The sequence below is a fragment of the Abramis brama genome, assembly GCF_963993115.1.
Source record: "Abramis brama genome assembly, chromosome: 7".
In the NCBI taxonomy this organism is placed as follows: Eukaryota; Metazoa; Chordata; class Actinopteri; order Cypriniformes; family Leuciscidae; genus Abramis; species Abramis brama.
In genome coordinates this window covers 16,529,375-16,547,417 of record NC_139969.1, presented here as the reverse complement: position 1 = coordinate 16,547,417, position 18,043 = coordinate 16,529,375, and the positions used below count along the sequence as shown (strand labels likewise).

Genomic DNA, 18,043 nt, shown 5'->3' with positions numbered 1-18,043 from the left:
CATCTTGAAACTTAACTGCTGCTAGGACACTTTATTGAGAGTCTCAGTTCTATTCTCCATTATCTTGGCAACTCGCATATCTATGCATAAAGACTTTTATGGGCTAGTCAGTATGGAGGACACTGTTGGTCAAGCATTTTTACATTTACACATTTATCCAAAGCGACTTGCATTACATTGCAGGTATATATTTCATCAGTTCTTTCCTGGGAGATACAGTACATGAATGCTTATATTTACAAAAGGACATAATATGATGCATGCCATCAGAAAGCAATGGCATCACACAATAGGCAGTGATCTGATGTGTGGGAGATGAGTGCAGAGACTGATCATAGAAATCAGACAGCAACCGGCATGATCCAACTCTCAATGCGGGAGACCGCAGGAGGAATCCAGAATAAGTATTTTAGGTTCAAGTAAGATGTCTGTGTTTGAGCTGTTCAGACTGCTATCCCGTGCTGATCGATTTGCTTTTAAAATTGTGCAGCATAACCGGCACTGTTGCCTGACTCATCAGGAAGCTTCAGTATTTTTTCCCCTTCAGTTTGCCTCCCGTAGGACTACAAATTAAATGGCAAAATCACCATGCTACTCCTAAACAGATGCTGAGCTCTCTGACGACAGCTATTGACTGTGTTGTCCTTGTGTGCTATATGTATTTGTTTTTATGTACTCATAATTGTCACATTTTCATTAACTCAAAGCAGTGCATTCAGGTTATACATTTTTTTCAGTTCATGCATTGCATGGGAATAGAACCCATGACCTTGGTGTTGCTTGTGCCATGTGCTACTGTTTGAGCTACGGGAATTTTAAATAGTGAAGGACCAAAAAAAAAAAAAAAAAACTGTTATTTTCTTATAACTTATACTTATAAATATTAGTACATATTATTAAATATTATTACATTACATATTATTATTATTATTATAAGTTATTTTTTAAATAGTTTAATATTATTATTATTATTATTATTGGTCGCAAAAAAAAGTTGTTTCTCTAACTCAACTGGTCATTCCTGGCGCTAACAGTGACAAGGATGTTTTGCATAAAATCATCTACCAAATATATAAAAGTAAATGAATGTCTGTGGATTTGGCTGCTTTTAAAATCTAGCCTGAAATCTTGCTCTTCAACATAGCTGAACCTGTCAGATGGAGGAACTGCTTTGATCCGTGGATCCTTGTGAAGTTTTTTGACTTGACACACGTTAACACTCTCTCATTAAGCATTCATATAAAATGCACATCAGTCTATTCTAAACAATTATGTACTTTAGTAAAAAATAAAATAAATAAAGGCTACTGTAACCCTGAAATAAAAAGTGAAATACAGTATACTGTAACATCCCTAACTGATACAAAGCAAATAAACATGTAGCATGTCAGTGATATTTTTCAGCTTGATTAGTTACTTAAAGGTGCTGCAGAGAGACTGATATACAGTATGGTGGGTGATGGTGAAAAATTAAAGTACACCAGCATCATTTATTCTCAGCGCAAATGAGTGGTTGTTTAGGGAGAGTTTGGAACATCTGAGTTATGATTCAAAAATATGTTCAAATTATCTCCACATTAAGAGTTTTGCTTGCATACAGTACATGCTATATGAAAAAAAAAAAAATAATATATATATATATATATACAGTGCAATGCATAAGTTAATACACCCATGCTAAAGTTGACTAAAAAGAGGAATAAAAAATCATATTTTGGAAATTGAACTTAATGTCTTAATTTAAAAAATTAGGAAAAATCCAACCTTTTAGGACACCAATTTTCTTTGTGAATGAATAATGTATCGTAAATAAATAAATGTTCTTCCTTAAAATACATGGTGCATAAGTGTGTACACCCCTATGTTAAATTCCCATAGAGGCAGGCAGTTTTTTATTTTTAAGTATTTTTTTTAAATAAATTTTTAGGATACTATGCATCCTGATAAAGTTCCCTTGGCCTTTGGAATTAAAATAGCCCCACATCATCACATAGCATTCACCATACCTAGAGATTGGCATGGGGTACTTTCCATAAGATCATCTCTCAATGCAAATCAAACTAGCTTTTAGGCTAACTTAAATAAAACCATGCCAATCTCTAGGTATGGTGAATGCTATGTGATGATGTGGGGCTATTTTAATTCCAAAGGCCAAGGGAACTTTATCAGGATGCATAGTATCCTAAAAATTAATTAAAAAAAAATACTTAAAAATAAAAATCTGCCTGCCTCTATGGGAATTTAACATAGGGGTGTACACACTTATGCACCATGTATTTTAAGGAAGAACATTTATTTATTTACGATACATTATTCATTCACAAAGAAAATTGGTGTCCTAAAAGGTTGGATTTTTCCTAATTTTTTAAATTAAGGCATTAAGTTCAATTTCCAAAATATGATTTTTTATTCCTCTTTTTAGTCAACTTTAGCATGGGTGTATTAACTTATGCATTGCACTGTATATATATATATATATATGCAGTGGTGTAGTCTACGTGATACGCAGGTATACGCCGTATACCCACTAGAAAAGGCCAAGGATTTGCGTATACCCACTTAAAAAAAGCGTGAGGATACGTATCAACTTCGTTTTGTGTCAGAACTTTCACACTTTCATTCATAAATTCATCCCGTCTGTGTTTGCGAATCGCGGAATCCAGTCACAAATGGAACGTGCTATATAAAGCAGAACGTCACGGAATTTGGCTATTTTTGAATGAATAAATCAAAAGTAGCTGCTGTACAATGAATAAAATCTCGATATGGACTAGTGTCTATGCATATTAAAGCTAAAAGAGACTGCAATTGTTCTACGCGTCTCTGGGAATGAGCGCTCAGTGTGTGCTCCACTACACACACACACACACACACACGGAAGCACGCGTGACTCACGCTCGTGGTGTTTTCAGCGTTTCACTGTATTGAGATGATGTAAGCTACACATGTGCATTTCATCGCAGAGCTGCTATCACTTGATGAGAATTTCACCATTTCATTTGATAAAACTATCGCCATTCATTCGTTTCATATACACATAGAAACTGAAATGTCTTTACGACAACCTGTCAAAATAAGTTCTGTATAACTTGTAGAAATTATAACAGAAATATATTACTATTGCACAGAGTATACTTCAGGCCTAATAATAATAATAATAATAGTTTATTAAAACACACAGAAACTCAAATGTCTACAACCCACCAAAATAAAAGACCATTTTCAAAAACACCATTTCTAAAAGTAAATTTGTATTTGTGCCTATAATGTTTTGAAAAAAAAATTGTTGAAAATTATCAACTGATAAAACCTGTGCTTCAGGGACCGTATTCATATAACATCTAAGGCTAAAGGTGAGTTAGATGGTGATTAACACTAAACAGTAGAAAATCAGTCCAGTCTCCCCAGCTGTAAATGTCATTGGCTGTTAAAGTCTTGTGTTGCTTATAATAAATTGACATGTTGATATCATAATGCTCTCAATTACATGTCGATGCATACTGTATGCATTAGTGAGTGTGGTGGTGCTTATGGGGTGACGCTCTGGGATGGGTGAGTATGCGGCGGGGGGGGGGGGGGGGTTATATTAGAGTATACTCACTACAAAAAACTAGACTACACCACTGTATATATGTATGTATTAGGCATGTGCCGGTATCAAATTTTCATGCTGCGATTAATTGATTGAGCTTTTATCATGGTATACGGTATTATCACGGTATTTTAATTGCTCCAGAGAAGCAGATGGATTGGGGGGGATGTAGAAAAAAAACAACTTGCATCACAATAGGTGTAATTGTGATTGTCAAAACATTTGGTAACTAAACAGAATTTTACACAATTTTCACGATTTCAATTCAATTCTTGGGATTTGATTTCAATCTTGATTCAATATTGACTCTTTGGATAAATATTAGGTAGGCTACAGTACATAGCCTACATGTTAATTTTTCTCAAGAAAAAATATATCTCACATAATGCTGTAAACATACAGAGAGCCCTGTCAGCTGGTATTATTAAAGGTTAAAAATTAACAAATTAAATTAAATATAATTTGGTTTTCATTATAATAACAATTATGACACAAGTAAAAATCTAATACAAATGTAATATAGTGCACATATTTAGCAAAATACTCCCCTCTATAGCTATTTTTTCTAGTCAACTAACATGTTGGTGATTAAATGGCTTTCCTGAGGTAAATGTACGTTCTGTGACATAATTGTTCACCTGCAGTTTTATTGACCTCTTTCTGTGGTTGAAAAACACTGATTGATCGATATTATGTATGAAGCATAAATACCTTTCGGTAAGTTGCACTGTATCTTTAAATAAAAAGTAACAGATGATCGGTTTACTTGAACAGAGGCGCTACAGCGATCGGTCACGTCACATTTACAAGCGCCAAAACGGTATTTATTGTCTGAATTTCGTAATAAAATGGACAGAACCTGAGAGCTCAGAATTTTTTTCATATCAAAAGTAACCTGCTCTGTCTAGTCTGTCGGTGTCAGTGTCCTCTTTGCTCCGTGATTTTTCTCTGCGTGAGAAAATGGATGTGTGGCGCGAGAGCGTGTGAAAAGTGTAAATTGCGTGAGTCTCACGCTGAATGCGTAGAGTTAACAGCCCTGCTTTTAGAAGGGGGATAAATCGTCGGCAGCGTTCCTCCTTCCGCCATGCTTCTTCTCCATGTGAGGATTGTTTACATTAGACTAGAGTGTGCACTGCGCATGCACACAGTGCTTCATGTGGGGATTGTTTACATCAGAGTGCACATGTGTTTTGCGCATGCACGCAGTGTTTGTTTAAGCGGTTGATGGAAAATAAGCTAATGCGTGTTCTATAAATATAAATTCTGATCTATTATTTTTCACGGTATTTTGAAATGCCCGCGATAACAATATCGTGCATAGACATTACCGCGATTTATCGCATTACCGAATACCGGCACATGTCTAGTATGTATGTATAATGAAAGCATCCAAAGTGTAAATGCCGAAGTTATCCAAACTGACTTGCAGTGAGTGCATACCCTGATTTGACACTGTAGTTTTATAAAGATTAACACTGTTATTGCCATTCATCTCTCTCACACTGTCCTTGTATTTCTGCTGTACAAAGCTCATGAATATTTAATAAGGTAAGCACCGAAGGCATTTTATGATTGGTTGTCCATTGCTAAACAAGTTGCTTTACATTCTAGCACTGCATTATTTCACACTGTTTAACTTTAGCACTGCAATTCGTAGTTAGCGCCACAAAAGTACAAGTGTGAAACTTTGCTTAACCTAGCATATGCAGTGTGAAAAGCCCTATTTTATCAGTAATTGTGCACCATAATAATTGAACGCATGTCCTTGGCTTTGATACTTTGATTCAATCAGTATACTCACAGAAATGATTTATGTGTTAAAATTTGCATAATATGATGATGTTGTGTTTCGGTTAGTCCTGTCAAATCACACTTCAAAGCTTGAGTAGCACGCTCAATAATATTATAGGATTTGATAAGCATTGCTTATTTGGTTGGTGACTAATTTCTTAATTATACCTGGCTGGACACTTAACAACTTGGTTAATCTTTGTTCAGTAATGACAATTAAAACCTGATAATACAACACATTTGTCTTGTTCTTCCACTCAAAGACCACTGGCGTAGAACCCAAACCATATGCAGGATTCATTGGTGGATTCCATGATGGATGTATCATTCCAGCTTCACAGTTACTGTGCCACTTCATTTAGCACGCCCTCACTTTCTGCTGAAACACATTAATCTGTCATTGCTGTAGTGTTCTCCTTCACAGCTTAACAAAGCACTTGCTGGACAGCAATTAAAGTGTTATTTTTGGCCATTTGAAGCTCATTTTACTTTTTACTACATTTTACTAAGCTCAAATATTATAAAAATTTAACATAACTGTTTTTGTATATTTGAATATATTTTAAAACTGCATTTATTTAAAATATAAATATTTTTAACATTGTAAATGTCTTTACTGTCAGTCTTATACCTTGCTGAATAAAAGTATTAATTGCTTTCGTACTTATTCTGAAAGGTATAGTGTTGTGAATAACATGCAACTAAATTATTCACAATATGACCAGGATTATGTGCATTAAGAAAGTAAAAAGACATGCTGACTTTATATCACTGACATATTCCACATTGAAAAGACTTTGCCATTGCTAAAGTATATGTACACTTCCAGCATACTGTAGAACCTGTCTATATTATGAGTTAGGGTCATCGGTGTCAAATCACTACAGTACTTCAGCAAAAATGTTCAGCAAAAGGTCTTTTTTACCAACTCTTTGCTTTGCAAAGCTTAAGGTTATTTCTATTATTCATGTATTTTGTTCTATTTGTATAGGTTTTTAGTGATACAAAGTTTTTTTTATTCCTTTACTGCATTCACAGATGGTCTCTGCCTCAAATAGGTGAAGCCAAGAGAGCTGAATGTAGCCATTACAATGGAGAGAAAAGATTAAAAATGAGCAGGCCAGTTGCCATGTCAACACGGGGTGACCTGTGTGTATATGTGCTTGTGTGACAGAATGAGGGCTTGAGACAGGAACCTGATGGAGCAGTCATCTCCTGGCCCTGATTACTCATTTTAGAGGTCAGGACAAACCGGACCCCAGTGACTTGTCCTCTTAATTAATCTTTCAACCGGTCACTGTGGAACCCGTCTCCTCATACTGGCAACACAGGCTCGCTTGAATAATGCTGGCCTCTGCTGCGCTATGTGTGCTGGGTTAGGGCATGCTTCATTTTTGATAGAAGCACCAGGGGAATTTTACACGTATTGAGGAAAATATTTGGGAAATTTAGCAATTCATCAGTCTAGTTGATAGGAAACATGCTAAAAGTAAGACCTGTTCATTTTTGGAGGTCGCCATAGTCTGTGCTGTTGGTTGCTAGTAGGCGTTTCAACTTATATCTCCGACTTTATCAGTGTAGGAGCTAAAATAAGGGTTATTTTTTGTGTTAAATTATTAACTATTTCACCCAATGTTATGTGAGCTGACACCACCTAGGGGTTGAAGCAGGAGATGTAAGGCCTCTGGGAATAAAGGACCTGTGACTTCACCTGAGGGCGTGGCCAGAACCGGAAGTGACAGTCTTTGACCTCACGGCCTGACTCCATATGAAACAGATCGATTCAATCCTCTTTATATCTTTTCAATCCTTTATTTCCTTGAGATTTTGATTTTTTGATTTTGTATGAACGTACTTTTATGTAATAAATATTATTTCAGTTTGGAAATCTATCCTGTGGACAATGGAATCATCTTTTGGAAAGTGAGCGTTTTGTTCAGCCACCAAAGTGGACTATTTATCTGCTACAATCAGTATTCTGCAAACCAATTAGTTCCCACATTGTGTTGCTGTTTATTTGCATGTTCAACTCTTCTTAAAGAGATGGCTAACCTAATTTTTTTTTTTTTTTTAAATCGACTCGCCATCATTTTGTTCCGAAACCTGTTTTTAAAATGTTGTTGGACCCCATTGACTTGAGTAAATTATGACAGAATTTTCATTTTAGAGGAATGAGTCCCTTTAAACAGAGATATATCAGTTATAATATATTTAAAAGTACATCAAAAACTCTGGAAACGGCCAGTCTTGCAAACAGTGTCTGTAACAAACGCTTAGAGGAAACCGGTCTGTTTTTTATCTGAACTGCAAAATTTTATCTTTCTATGAAATTAGTTTTTCTTCCACATTCAAAATATTTTTGCACCTTTTCTTTACCACAGATAGGTTGAATCATCTCTCACTGCGAGGATAAGGGGTTTAATGCATATTTCAGCACTCCTAGCATTTTTTTGTTCTTCTTCTTTTTTGTATTAAGACTCAAAATAGTTCAGCATTGGACAAAGAAATGAAATAAGAATCCAATGTTCCTCAGGCTAATAACTCGCCATACTCTAATCTCAGATTAATGCATCTGTCATTTTACATTTCATCTTGTTTCTTTGGCGTCTTTCAGAAGTCTTTCACACACTCTAAGTCATCCATCAGTTAAAAAGGGTGAAAGTTTTGAGCTGCGTTTGAAGGTCAGCATGTCCCCCGGAAAGCGGAAATGATAGTACGAGCGAACAGCACTGTTAGCGTGTAATCCGCTCGTGAAAGGCATGCCAGCTGCTTGCCGTGCGTAGACAGATAAGGCACCGGGAAACCGCACCTGGCTGGCACAGAATCCCTGTTCCTGAGATCGTCCTCTAACTCCAAGGGATACTTGCAGTAGACTGCAAATATTTGATTATGGCACTGTTGCTGTAGGGGATGCAGTGGACTGCTCACTTAAACCTGCAGCTACAACTATCTCTTTAATGAAATTACTGGCAAAAATGTTTGGTAATGAATGTTTATTAATATTATGACTTCAGTGTTGCACATTATTAAATATTATATATTGCATATTATATTTATTATTATTTATTTATTTATTTATTTGATTTTAAGAAAAACACTTGACTAAAATGTGATTAGAGAAATAAACGCAAGATATTAATAATGCACTTAGAATATTATTAGGTCGTCAAGGACAATTTTGGATGGATTTTAATACATGTTGAAATTAATCAAAAAAAATTGCCAACTAATTATTTTTGTCAACTAAAATTAGATGCCTGCTAAAATTACTTGCTTATAAAAAAATCTGCATTTATTATTATTATTATTAATGCCAAGTTCTGTCATGAAACTCGAGATGGTGCAGACTTATATTTACAGCGTTAACTACTTGGCACAAGCTGATTGGTTGAGCTTCCTGTTCAACATTTATATTGCTGGTTACCATTCACTATATCAGTTTGCAGCGCACTTTCAGAGTTCGTCTAAAACCCTCCACCTCCCCAGCTCCACCTGTATAGATCTGCTATGGGTAATTGATATATTCTATTTGTGCAACAGCAGTATGTCTTACATACTCACAGCAGTGTTTCGGCGCATGTATTGGCAGTAGCAAGTTCCTGTACTTTCACTGCAGCAGCAGCAATAATCTACAACAACAGCAATAACAGCAGCAGCAGCGTAGCAGATCTAATCTGCCAAGACTAAATACATTAAATATGTCATATCCATTACCATATGAAAAATCTTCAGAGAGTTGTCATGAAATAATTAAATTAATTGTCATTAAATTAAACATACTGTTAATGAAAATATGATTCGAAACAAAACTGCAAGATATTATCTATGCACTTTTGTTTTTGTAGAAAAGTCTAGAAATGATATTATCACATTAAGGACAAATTTTAACGTTTTTAAATGTTGCACTTTATCATCCCCTAAAATGCTAACAAAATTTTGGTCAACTAAAATGTAATGCTGGCTAAAAAGACTTTCTCCCGGTTTCACAGACGAGGCTTGAGCCTAGTCTCAGACTAAAATTCATGTTTGAGCTGTTTTAACTGAAAGCAACTTGCCCTGACATATCTTAAAATGTCACTGCCATTGTTTTGCCTCAAGATGCACAACAGTAAAAAAAAATTTTTTTTTTCTAGGCACGTTTATAAAAGCTACTTAAATATCCTAATTGAATTTAGGCCTAATCCTGGCTTATTCTAAGCCCTGTCTGTGAAACGGGGCCTTTATGACTAAAATAAATATGACAGGACAAACTATCCAAAGATAACTAAAACAAAACACCGCACAAAAAGTGTTTATATAGTGTAGTGCACAGCACAAATTGCATTTGTGGTAGTTCCCATTAGCAATGTTTGTATGGTCACCACCTGCTTTGATGCGACTCATTTTCACCTGGTTTTCTCTGTCCAAAACATCCAAAATTGTTGCCTGTCAGCCTCTCCTTCCGACTCAAAACAGTGTCCTGTGTTGTACATTGTGACAATTACTGTGCTATATGGCTTAAATATAAGCCTCATCATTCTTGTTTGAGAATACAAAAAAAGCCCTCAGCCGGTTGTATGTAAGGCAGATCAGGATCTGTTGCAAATTGCTTCAGATTCAAGCCCTTCAGCCTAGCAGTTCATGTCAGATTGCACAGTGAGGTCTCGGGGAGCGTAACAAGCTCCACCGTGCCAACAGATGAATTAGTTTAGCCTTCGCACCTCACAAACAAGATGTCACTGCTCTTTGTGTCTGCAGGCAGGCCCAATCACAGGTAAATAAACTCAGTCACTCTCACCTTTACCACACCGGCAGCTTTTATTAAGAGACAGAGGGGAATGCCAGTTAAGACCAGCAGCTGGCCGCATGCTTAAACCGGTGGAATAAAACGAACACAAGGAAGATTGAAAGCCTGGTCGGGAGAGGCGCGAGAAGTGAGATGGAAAGGGACTGTCTGGAAGAGTATTTACATGCCATTGTGGACTAGCATTCTGCTCCCTTTTATCAGACATAAACTAACACCACAATCTGAACTGAGCAGGTGCTTGAATAAGGGCCGTGTGATAATGATCATGCATCTCTCCTGCAAGATTAGCTTGTCAAGGATTTTCAAGTGTTCAAATCCTGAGCCCAGACGACACATTGCAGCACATTTAAATTGCTTGACTGTGGCTTGACTAAATTGCTTGATTATTGACTGAAAGCTCCGATGAGTCCTTGGATTTAGGATACACGCAGAGCAATTTTTAACTTTCGATTTTGATGTTTCATCCTTTTTCCTACTTGTCAAAGAACATGAGAAGAGGAGGCAATGTTCATTATCTAAGTACTTTATCGTGTAGATTGTGTTTTCGGATCTGTGCAGACATAATGCAATTTGTTAGGTCACCCCCTCCCTTCTGGTTTCATATACGGTTGGCATCCCCTCCTACAGAGTTCTTGCACCATCTAGTGTTAGGTGTGGGTCTCATATTAGGGAATTCCTATACTCAGTGGTGATAAAACCGAGGAATTTCCAAATGCTCACCTTTGTCACAGCTGACAATTTGCATGTCATAAATGGCAATCCTTCAAACCACTGAGAATATCAAAGGCTTTTTCTTCACTGTGAAAAGCTCTGAGCTTAAAGAGACACTACAGATGACAAGATTTTCTGGGCTTTTTCATGCAAATCACCCACCTAAAATGAGAGTTATCTAATGAGATGTTTTCCTTCACTCTCCTATTTTAATTTGGCCTGCAATGCATCATGCCGGTTTCATAACTGTCAAAACCCAGAGCTGTAGAGAAAATATGTCAAAGCAAATTGGCACACTGTGTGCTGCTCTCCCACTGTTTATGTTGCTCTCTTTTTCCAGCCTTCTCTATTTCTTCTTCTTGATTTTTTTCATTCTCTCTCTCTCTGTCTAATTAAAGCACCGGCTAAAAGTAATATTGGTAATGCCTTCTTAATCTACAGCTGGCATGGAATTTGATGAAACACTTTTAACACATTAGTATTTTCAGAGGAGCTCGAGCTTTCTGATTGGCATCCAAAATTTGCAATTTCCAGGTCTTTTAATCCATTAACTTTGAGGATCTTTTCTTTTCAAGAGCTGTTTTCTTGGCACAGCTACAATGCTTTTTCATCAAAGAAATACAATGGAAGATACAATTTAGATGATTTAGAATTATATGAGTAATTAAGAAAGCACCATATTTTGTAAAGAGCTTGAGAGTGGGTAGGAGGGCTTGAGGGCTGGTTTGCTATACTATATGACCTTTTGCACTACTCCTGCAGACCAGGAGTAGTGCAAACCTATTCTTGGATATTGAATAACTGCTCAGATTCCCCCGAAATAATAAAAAAGTAAATAAGTAACATTTTTGACTGGAAGCTTGCTGAAATGAAAGCAAAACCATGTTTGGGTGGACTGATTGACATGTTTGCAGTTTGCAACAGGGCTTTTGCCTTATTATTAAGTGTACTACGGGAGACTGCATTTTCATTTCCTCGTGTGTCCCTCATGCAAAATGGTGGGCTAAACGTGGCCCATCTGATATTGCGAAAGGCTGAAGGAATAATGTGTTCTCACAGTGCATTTTCTTCTCACACTGTTGACTCATAAAATCTCTGTGTGGTTTGTTTTGTGTGTGCGTCTTTAAAATCTTGAGTGTGTGTGTCTTTTATTAAAGTGTGCTGCAGTGAAAGGGTATTCCCTAATTGGCAGTTGAGCTTGCAGATTGCTTTGTGTATGTGTGGAGGTCTGCAGAGTAAGCAACTATGAGTTCATATACTTTTGGGATGGGCTTAAAATAGTAGCAAAGCTTTACAGAATAAATGTACAGTTTCATTTTATGCTTAAATGATGATTCAGTGTCTGAAATAGGAGTGATAAAGCAACAATTGATATGCAGTTTAGTTTGTTGGTCATGACAGTTTTCTGAATACTTTTAGCATGTTATTTAATATGGCAATGTTAATGTATTTGGTATTGGTGGACTAGATGTGCTACACTGCTGCTGCTGCAGAGCAAGTATGGGCTTGCTACTGCTAATAGATGCACAGACACACTGCTGTGAGCATGTAGGACATGCTGCTGCTGCTGCTACATAAAAAGACACAAATCCCGTAGCAGATCTAGGCAGGTGAATCTGGGGATGGTGGAGGGATTGAGAGGAATCAAGACTTGCTTAAATCAAACAATGAACCACACTATTTAAATGTTAAGCAAGCAATCTCATTGGCTGCAGAATCAGCAGAGGCCAATCAGCTTGTACCATGCGGTAATGATGGAATTGCTTGCATATTGCATGTAAAGTACCTGTTCAGCATGCACCCTCTAGAGTTTCATGACTGAACTAGATGTTTAATTAATTATTTAAGTTTGATCTTTTACATAAATGTATAATAGTATTGTAATATTATATATGAATTTGGGATGGGCTTAAAATAGAAGCAAGGCTTTACGGAATAAATGTAGAGTTCAAATGATGATTTAGTGTTTGAAACAGTGCTGATAGAGCACATATTGTATATGCTTTTTTATTTTAATCATTCAGCTTGTTTTGCATATTCCTTTTTAAAATTATTGAATTATTAAATTTGTTTCATATTTTTGTACTTTTATATTATTGTTTATTAATAAACGTGTTGTTTATATTAATATGATTTTTTTTTTTTTTTTCATTAGTTGTTTTGTAATATTACTTTCTAACTCTAACTTTCTAACTTTAAAATCAAAATCATGTGGAATTGTCTTTTTCAGGAAACTCTCCGTCAGACGAGTCGGAAGAGCGGGACAAAGAACCGCGCACGCTCACTTACCCAGCATACATTGCCAGCCTGCTGGACTCGGGTGCCAAGCGCATGGCGGCAGGGGTGCGCATGGACTGCAGCAGTCAGGGCCAGTGCCCTTTGTCCTGTCACCTCTGCCACATGAGCCCTGGGCCTGCACGTCCTGCAGAGCCTGTGCTGCTCAACATCACGAAAGCCACGCCAATCTACGATCTGGTCAACGGCAACGACACCTACCAGGTATCTGTAAGTTATTATGCTGTACTCTCACCCTGCAGCTCTTGCCAGGTTACCCACTGAAGCTAAGCAGCAAAAAGCCTGGCCAGTACCAGGATGGGAGACCTCCTGGGGAAAACAAAGGTTGCAGCTGGACAGTGTTAGTGAAGCCAGCAGTCCAATTGCACCAGTATAGTGATAGGATATGATTCTGTCCTGCTCATTCAAAACAGCAAGGTGTTTAGAAAAGAAAAGAAAAAAATGTCAATTAAATGTGTCCAATTTATCAGCAATACAGTATCTCATCATAGTAAAATAAATGATCAAACATATAGCCTATATAGTAATTTTTATTTTATTTTTTACAAATATTTACAATTATTTTAAAAGCATTTAAATAAAAACACACATACATTGTTTGGAAAGTTTATAATAATAATAATAAAGAAAATTTAACTTTTTAAAGATTTTTTTGAAAGAAGTCTCTAATTCTCACCAAGGCTGCATTTGTTTAATCAAAAATGCTTGTAATTGTGAAATATTATTATAATGTAGTTGTTTTCTATTTTATTGTATTTTATAATGTAATTTAAGAGTTAATCTAATTTTCTTTTCTTTCTCTTCATACATTGTAAGGGAAAGGCAATGTTGTTGCAGAGGAATGGCAAGTTAATGCAGTTTGATTAAAGATTAGGCTGCAAAGATATATACATATACATATATATTGTGAGTGTGTGTGGTTCAGGTAAACATTAAGTGGACAAAATGTCCCCACAAAGATGGTGAATTAAAACATACTTGTCCTTTTGAGGACATTTTTTGTTCCCATGAGGAAAGCAGCTTATAAATCATACTAAGTGTACGTGATGTTTTTTGAAAATGTAAAAAATGCAGAAATTGTTCTATGATTGGTAGGTTTAAGGTTAGGGAAAATATACAGTTTATATGCTAATGCATCATCCAGGTAGATGCTGCACTCTAGTGGAGGAAGATTAATAGGTTATTAAATTCAAACTTTTAACATGTTCTGCATCTTTGCCTTATCATGCAGGCTCTGCAGGAGGCCATGATGAGTGTACTGTGGTGCTCTGCTAAAGGTGATGTTATTGATGACTGGTGTCGATGTGATTCCAGTGCCTTTGGCACAGATGGACTCCCGACTTGTGCTCCTCTGCCTCAACCTATGTGAGTTCTTGGAATTTACAGTTTGATTATCCTTAGCATAAATGGCTAAAATGAGGTTTCGAAGTAAAATTTCATATCCTGGTCAAACTTTAAGTCATAAATGTTCTATGTTTATTTTATACTCTTGTCAGGCTCAAGCTATCCCATTCATATGAACCCAGCAGTTCACTGATCATCATTGAATGGAATCATGCAGAGCCACCAATCGGAGTGAGAATTGTTGATTACCTCATCAGTCAAGAGAAGGTGACAGAGCGGACTGATCACTCCAAAGTTGAGACAGGTAAATCAATTATAATATGAGCTTATACAAAACATTTGGGATATATAAAATCCTCATATTCCTGTCTGCCTCAATAAAGGCTAAAAGACCAAAAAAGAGAAACAATACCCATTTATTTGGGAAGTAGCTGTGTAATAAGCGGGATAATGTACATTCAGCCAGTCATTATCACAAATTAAACCCCTTCGGGGTGATACAAGATCCCTTTGCCTCATGCTGGGGTCCTGATTACTCTGCCAAGGTTTATGTGCGATAATGACAACTGACTGCTCATGAATATTTGAAATATAAATTAATTTTAATTGAATTTGAAAGACTGAACCACAAAATTGTGACCAATAATAAAACAAGGGAATAAAAATGCATTCATATTTTCTAAAGATATTCAGTTCCTCTTATGTTGAGGCTTTGATTGTACAATAAAACCTCTCACACAGTTGCCTTAAAATTTACCTGTAGATTAAAATAACCACCACAATTTATCGAGAAAAGCCCTACAGTTAAGTGTTATAAATCTGAGGGATGGCTGTTAAGATTAAGATTAAATACCATTCCAGAGAGAAAGTAAAACAAATGCATAAATTTAGAGAATTACCCAAGTCTCTGGATGTTTCAGTTGGCGCTGTTGGTCCTATTATCGGGGAATGGAAGCCACATCAGACGGCAAAGGAACTCCCTAGACAGGGTGATCATTTAAGACAAAACCATGAGAAAAGTCAATGGTCACTTTGATTTACAGTAACTTTAGAGTTCAGTAGCAGAAAGCAGATAAAGGTGGACTAGTCAGCCGGATCATGAGGGAGGGAAGCATGCAAGAAGCCATTACTAAAATGAACAAGTGAAGGCACATCTAGAGTTTGCCATTTGTGTCATGGGACCAGATTTTTGTGATTTTCCCACCTCTCACTATACAGTATACAGTTGATTTCATTCACTGTGGCCTGATAATTGTGACATATTGCCTATATTTTCTGCTTTAACCACTATGAGGTCTGTATAAAGTATCCCATTTGACCTTTAAATAAAGAATAATCTGAAATAACCCTGCAACATGATCTGAAATACCCTCCATGTTGTGCTTTCGCCCTTTTTTAGGTTATAGACAGTGATGTATTTGTGTAATTTTGAAAGAATGAAACACCTTGAGGTGAATATTAAGTCAATATGTGTCTCACATCTCTATCCTTGGCAAAATGGACATCACATGGGATTTATCCATGAACATCAAAAACACTCACCCCAATCAGGGTGAATGTATGTTCATTCTAAGCCATATTTATCATGTTGCTGGATGAAGACCATGTTATTGTTCTGCCAGGGATTGCTGAGTAGATTGAATATGTCTTAACTTGAATGGCCCCCTTTCCTCTTTGCTTGGCATGCCAAATAGAAGCCCACCTCACTCTGCCCTGTGCGTCCTACTCTAAAGTTGCGCTTTTCACCCCTCAAGTCCCACTGGTCTTCGTACTTCGGTACTTACTGTGCTCTATACCAGCCCCAGAGATTTTATTCCACTTTAGGCAAGAATTGAAATCGATTTTTCACATAGATTATCAATGGTTCTTCAGAAGGCCTTGAAAACAGTCAACTGTTTTCAGCATTGATAATAGAAAGAAATGTTTCTTGAGCACCAAATCATCATATTAGAATGATTTCTTAAAGATCATGTGACTGTAGATTGGAGTAATGGCTGCTGAAAATTCCACCACCACAGGGATAACATTTTAAAATATATTAAAATAGAAAACGGTTATTTTAAATTGAATTATTATTCCACTTTAGGCAAGAATTGAAATCGATTTTTCACATAGATTATCAATGGTTCTTCAGAAGGCCTTGAAAACAGGTCTTGATACTGGACTTGCTGTGCTTCATAAGGACGTGAGACACACATGTGGCTCCCAGAAAATGCTGTGTTTTGTATGCGTCAGACATATTCAATGATTGATTGATCTGCTCACAGCTTAAACTGTGAAGTGTTTTAAATACAATGAGAAAGACCACCTTGAAGCAAGGGAAGGGCAGAACCATGGCAAGAGTTGATTCTGGTAATGATTAGGATTTAAGCCTTTCAGGATGAAGCAAAAATGGGCATATGTTAAATAACCTTGGATGAACACCAGAACATTTTAATCCAGGGGACTTCCCCTTTGCTACCAGTTTCCTTCCTGACAAGAATTGTGATCCTCGGTCAACATCCTCGGACAACTACTGCTAGTACAAGACTGTAGTATAAGTGTAGATAACTAGTAACTACTGTATATCTGATGCAACAATAATGGCACTTGGACTTGGGTATCTAACAATTATAATTCAACTTCAAAATTCAATGGTAAACGTGAGGATGTGGAGGGTTATTATTATTATTATATTTTAAGTTTTTAAGTGACAGTAAAGACATTTACAGTATTACAAAAGATTTCTATTTCCAACTAATGCTGTTCTTTTGATCCTTCCATTCATCAAAGAATCCTGAAAAAATAAAATAAAATCACAGTTTCCACATATTATAGAGGTCAACTGTTTTCAGACATGCGTCATTTATTACCCCACAGATCATTTATTATACCATGTTGTAAATGCCCATTTTTTGTTGAAGCAAAAACATGCTGTTTTCGTACATGTATCTTTAAATGCAAATGAGCTGCTGCTTCCCGCCGCTTTCCAGAAGAGGGTGGAGCCTTTACAGCTTGTGCCTCAGATACCCTGCCAAAAACTAAAACATCTGTTTAGTTTTGATTATCATCTCTATCGCAGTCACGCTCACGTGATGTTTTTTCAGTTTTTCGTTCTTTAAAAACATACAAATTTCACATAAACAGTCAGTTATGTCTGTGAATGTAAACAGCAGGGAAATAAATATATTGTCCATATTAGATCTGTGTATTAAAGTGACAACAACGTAATATACAGTACCTACTGCTGTATATGCTGTTAACCCTCTGGGGTCTGAGCTGTTTTCTGGCCCTGTAGGCGTTCTGACATGCTCTGACATTTGTGCTTATTTCTGTTACTTGTGACATTTTCATGGCTAAAGTCTGATTACACTGTATTCAGCACAAACTCTGCTACAATAATATATCAGCAGCATATATGTAAAAGTTTGTAGTTTTGAGATAATGACATTTATGCATGGTTTGTGGAAATACAAAAAAAAATTGTCACTGAAATAAGGTCATGAAACCCATACTGATTATTTCTTCACAAGACTTTTGAAAAT

The 18,043-nt window shown here is 36.5% G+C and overlaps 1 protein-coding gene across 6 annotated transcripts in view; it reads left to right on the top strand.

Moving 5' to 3' along the window:
• Positions 1-18,043, top strand: part of astn1 (astrotactin 1) — a 271,979-nt gene that overhangs the window by 217,207 nt on the left and 36,729 nt on the right. For 3 of the 6 annotated variants that reach the window (XM_084120756.1, XM_084120760.1, XM_084120758.1), the window contains 3 exons: positions 13,111-13,379; positions 14,407-14,540; positions 14,672-14,823. In XM_084120756.1, coding sequence (XP_083976882.1) covers positions 13,111-13,379; positions 14,407-14,540; positions 14,672-14,823 — 555 coding nt within the window. Of the gene's footprint in view, positions 1-13,110; positions 13,386-14,406; positions 14,541-14,671; positions 14,824-18,043 lie in introns of all 6 variants that reach the window. The other 3 variants (XM_084120759.1, XM_084120757.1, XM_084120755.1) reach the window with 1 other exon arrangement.